This window comes from Rattus norvegicus, chromosome 18, assembly GCF_021556685.1.
Source record: "Rattus norvegicus strain SHRSP/BbbUtx chromosome 18, alternate assembly SHRSP_T2T, whole genome shotgun sequence".
NCBI classification, from domain to species: domain Eukaryota; kingdom Metazoa; phylum Chordata; class Mammalia; order Rodentia; family Muridae; genus Rattus; species Rattus norvegicus.
The window spans coordinates 41,171,929-41,176,752 of NC_141551.1; the positions used below are offsets into that span (position 1 = coordinate 41,171,929).

Here is a 4,824-nt window from a genome sequence, read left to right on the forward strand (position 1 = left end):
GGATGCAACGTGAGAGGACAGAGTCAAAATGGCAGACTTCTTTTCCAGCAGAGCTTCTCCTCTGACTTTGTCTGGGAAGCTCTAAACCCCTATATCCTCAACCTGCGGAATGTGGCACCTAGCCTTGGTTAGATTACAGGTTAGGCTTCCTTTCTCACAATAAGAACTGGATCAGCAAGCACCTGAGATTCCTGGAATGCCTCCCCATGCTAATGAGTCATCTCGGTACCTAAGCCTTCAGCTAATGACCTTTGCCCACCCTGGATATTCGCATACCAATCCCCAAATCTATATAACCCCTTGGTTCGCTCCAAGTAAACTGAATGCATACTAAAAAAAAAAAGTGTATGCAGACAAACAAGTTCACCCCAAGTAAAGAAATGCAAGCTAAGATCATGTCTCAGAGAGCTGTTTCATTGAAGATCGTGGAAGAAGGCCTTCACCTAAAAGAGCTGTAACATTAAGATCAAACAAAAAGACCTTCGTTCTCCCCAACCCTCTGCCCCGGCATTCACACCAAGCCAGTCTGAGATTCCACAGAATTCCACCCGATCCTCGGGCTCCACTTCATTCTTCCAGCCGGGTGTGCTGCTGTGTCTGGATGCCCTGAGAGGGAGAAAGCCAAGGACGCAGAACCACAGCTGGACCCCAAAAATGCATACCACAGTAGAGACTGCTGAGGATTCCACTGACGCAGTCTGTGAAAGATGTGCCTCTTTCTACACAGGAAAGGATTCATCTGATTGGTGGAAAAGACAAATCTAAATGGCATTCATTTCCTGTAAATAGCTTCCAGGGAGTAAATCATTCAAAGCCCAGCAAAGTTTTCTTCCTTTCCCCATTAACTCAACTGATGACCTTTGGGGGCCGGGGGTGTAATGTCAAAGAAGCTGAGCTGCATATTGGCCCTTAGAGGGAACAGCCTGTGGTGAGACAAGACTGACTGAACACGGGTTAGAAATGTAGGCTCCATCAACCACTTGGCGAGCAAGTGCTGTGAGCAGCTAAATCAAAGTGCTAAATGGACCTCATTTTCCTAGGCTCCAATAATAATTTCTGAGATCACTTCCATTTCTTAATGTTCAAGAGGCAAGTCTGTGGGTTAATGTCTGCTTAATTCAACAGGATTTCTCCTACTGTGTTCTCGAATAAGAATGTTCCCCCTAGGTTAGGCAGGTGAGTAATCAAGGACTCTGCTTCCAGAGGGTTCACCTCCCAAAACCTGATTTGGTGTCTTGGAATTTGCCATTATGTGACTTCTTCCTATTGACCTCAGTCTAAGCACGAGAATAGTTCAAGCAAGAGCTCTTACCTCCGCATATGACAGGTGTTTAGTCATTTAAAGACCTGGCCCTCACTGTCCAAGTTAAACCTTTCTTCTTCCTTGTATTTTATGTAAATCATTTCCAGGCTTTTCAACATCTTTTATGCCTGTGCTGTTTGTTTCTTCCCTTATCGGTGCCAGTGACAGTCCCCAAATCTAACCATGTGTCCTTGCTGTGGTAAAGAAAACCAAAGAGATGGCCAATACAGGAAAACACCATTGATGTCTCAGAGGAAATCTGCAACTGAGGCTCTTTCTCTGGGGTAACATAGAATTGTGGGAACCCTATCACAACAAAGATGAGGAATCAAGCTATGAACCAATAAACAGAAGAACAATGAAGTATAAAGCCTCAGCTGCAGTCACTGTAGTTGTCTCCCAGGCTAGCCCAGTGCTCCTGAAATCAAGGCATGGGAGGGAAGAGTAAGACCATTCATCTCTGGAAACAAAAATGTCCCCACTTCTTAACCCCCTCCCTATGTTGAGTTTTCCCAGTTGATTAAAAATAAAAAATATGTCACTATTCTGAGAACTAGAAACTGATACTGTTGGTTACACGTAGGACAGTCAGAAGCTATATTTTATTTGTTTGTAGTGTACTTTATAAAATGTCTACCTAAAAACACAATGAATTTTGATAGCATTTGATAATGAGAAATATAGCTAGCCTAAACATAATATACACATCAACCTGGAATGCCCCACCCCCACGGTCAGAAGTTACCTACATTGACCTCAAACTCACTATGTAGATGAGAATGATCTTGACCTCCTGATCCTCAGTCACCACCTTCTAAGTGCTGGGATTTCAGGCAAGCAGTACCGTGCCAAGTGGGGGAGGGGGACTATAGCTAGTATATATATAGTATACTACTATGCCTAGTAAATAGCATTGTTCATTATTCCAGTTGTTTATCAAGTTAGTAATTTTTTCTACAAAATTATTAATACAGACAAAAGGCCGAGAGAATTCTTAGTTCTGTTTTTCCCTATTGGTAAAATACAGAAAAGCCTTTTCTTCTCTCATAGGGACTCAGAACCCCCCAGGTATAAAATAAAGAGGCTAAATGAGATGAATTCTAAGGAATTTTTCTAAGATTTTGAAAATTAAAAAAATTTTTTTTAAAAAATAGAAAATACCAGACTAGAGAGATGGCTCAGCGGTTAAGAGCATTGACTGCTGCTCTTCCAGAGGTCCTGAGTTCAAATCCCAACAACCACATGGTGGCTCACAGCCATCTCTAATGACATCCAAAGCTTTCTTCTGGTTGTCTAAAGACAGTAATAGTGCACTCACATATATAAAATAAATAAATCTTTTTAAAAAAGACACAAAATACCAATCTTTATGCTTATCATTAGGGATGTTGATTATATATGGGCCTTAAGTGTAATTGTAGAATCAGTACTTTTAGGATGGAAAGTTTAGACTATTTTAACCACGCTTCTCCAGTTATTGGGAGGGAGCTAAACAGCAACAGTTGGCCAAGTATTGGCCAACAGCACGTGCAGTAGCAGATCGTGTTCAGAAATCTCCACACACTAGGAGGAGGTTCTATAAATGGTAACACATACTACCCTAACAATACATATGATCAGACCAACTCAAACACAATTAGATGAAAAATAAAACAAAATACATGAAACGAGCTCACAGGTCTGGCCTGTTGTACCACACATCAAAACTCAAGGGCCAGTCTCCCCTCTGGCATAGCCCATACCTACAAAACCAACATCTAAATTCAAGGATAAAAATTCACTTGTATTAGAGACTAGCCTCTGTTTAAAATGTGATATATTTCCTCAGATTCCAAAATTTTCTTAGTATGACTAAAATAAATGAAGATATAAGGTCATCCAAACAGGGTTTTACATGATTAACAGTCTGATTTGCAAAGGAAACGTTCCTTCCTTATTGGAGACTCATTTTGAATGTAAAGTTAAGCAGGAAAAAAAATCACCCATTTTAACCGTCATTATGATGAAATAAGTTATAAAGTAATGAGAAATATTAGGTGGGTTAATAAGTATTTCAAAATCCAGGAGAATAAAATCTTCCTGGCAAAGACAGTATAAAAACTAGGGAAAGAATATAGTAACTGAAGCCCAAACAGCTGCCTGGCGCATTCTCAAATTTACTGCAACTACTATCAATTCTTTTCCCTAAGAAATTGAGTTTTAATTACAAATACTGAAGTATGTGGAAGGGCTTCAACGCAAATGAAAGTCATGCAATATAATTGCCAAATTCCCACTTTTCATCTAACCTCCCCAGTGACACAACAGACATAGGCAAGCTAACAAAAAAAAAAATCTGTTAGCATATTTAAAAAGAAAAGTTAAATATCATGGTGCACGGGTAAAGGTGAAAAACTCAAGTCAACAATCGCCTCAGAAGGGATAGAGAAAATTTGCCTTATTAGCGGGTGTTAAGATACTACTTCCCCCAGAAAACACCTCTTGGCACTGCCTGAGCGAGCGAAGTCTCAGTAAATCATTTTTCAAGAGGTAACTCAGCAGGTAAAAACTAAAGGGACTCGCGAAATAAACATTTACAAGAACAATTCTTGAACTCTTATTAAAAACAAAAAAGAAAAAAATAAAACAAAACACTTCTTAGTACATTTCACCACGCACTGAATGGGCAACTGGCTCGTGATGATCCGATAATATGCAATCTGTCCAGTAGCCCAACAGTTCTTTATTTGTTTTTTTCCTTTATTGCGTCCTCCAATCACAAGAGATCATTAGGGGCGAAGCCTATGTGACTCTACACGCACATAAAGTTTGTCACCGCGGGCGGGCCATACTTCCAATGAGATGTTGGGTAAAGATTTTTTTTTTTTTTCTGATCTAAGTGGGGGTAGGGTGAGGTATAGTGCTGTGCGTGCCTCACTCTACAAGACGAGTTTCCCTAGAAAGAATCCAAAGAAAACTGCTCCGATCACCAGCAGAACAACAGGAAGAGGCGTGGTATAACCCTTCTTCAAGGACGTGCAGGAGGAGGGTCCTGGCTTGTCAGGATGCGCTACCTTTCTGAGTCTCAAGCCATCTTCCAGTTTGTCACTTTCTGTCGGCGCTTCAAATACACACCTTAATTTCGAATCCATTAATTCCCCGGGGTTTACCCCCCTCCACACGGCCTCCAGATCTGAAGTGTCCGGAGGAGCAAACACTGTCTGCACCATGAACTTGTGCTTGACCTCCTGGCTGGGGCCGCAGCAGGAGGGCTGCAGCATGGCGGCGACCGTCACTGTGCAGCCTGGCTCGATGACGCCGCTGTTGGGCCGCACGCAGTAGCGCCGAGGGCTGGTGCTCTTCACCTTGAAGCACACTTTCCTCGTCGACGGGTTGCGCAGTTTAAGATGCGCCGTGGCTACCGCGGTGAAGGGGCCTTTGAACTTGAGGTCCGTGGGTGGGTCGAGGACTAGGATCTGCGGGGGCTTCGCGGGGGCGCGGGAGACGGACGCCATGGGGACGGGAGCGGGTGGCGGTTCGCG

General features: G+C 42.6%; 1 protein-coding gene across 1 annotated transcript; it reads right to left on the reverse strand.

Moving 5' to 3' along the window:
- Positions 1-4,006: 4,006 nt before the first annotated feature.
- Mospd4 (motile sperm domain containing 4) lies at positions 4,007-4,824 on the reverse strand. Its single transcript, NM_001108241.1, has one exon. It carries the CDS (start codon positions 4,795-4,797, stop codon positions 4,222-4,224), a length of 576 nt encoding a protein of 191 aa, NP_001101711.1. The 5' UTR covers positions 4,798-4,824; the 3' UTR covers positions 4,007-4,221.

Coding starts and splice junctions, on each gene's coding strand:
- Mospd4 (NM_001108241.1), bottom strand. CDS start 4,797: ATGGCGTCCGTCTCCCGCGCCCCCGCGAAGCCCCCGCAGATCCTAGTC.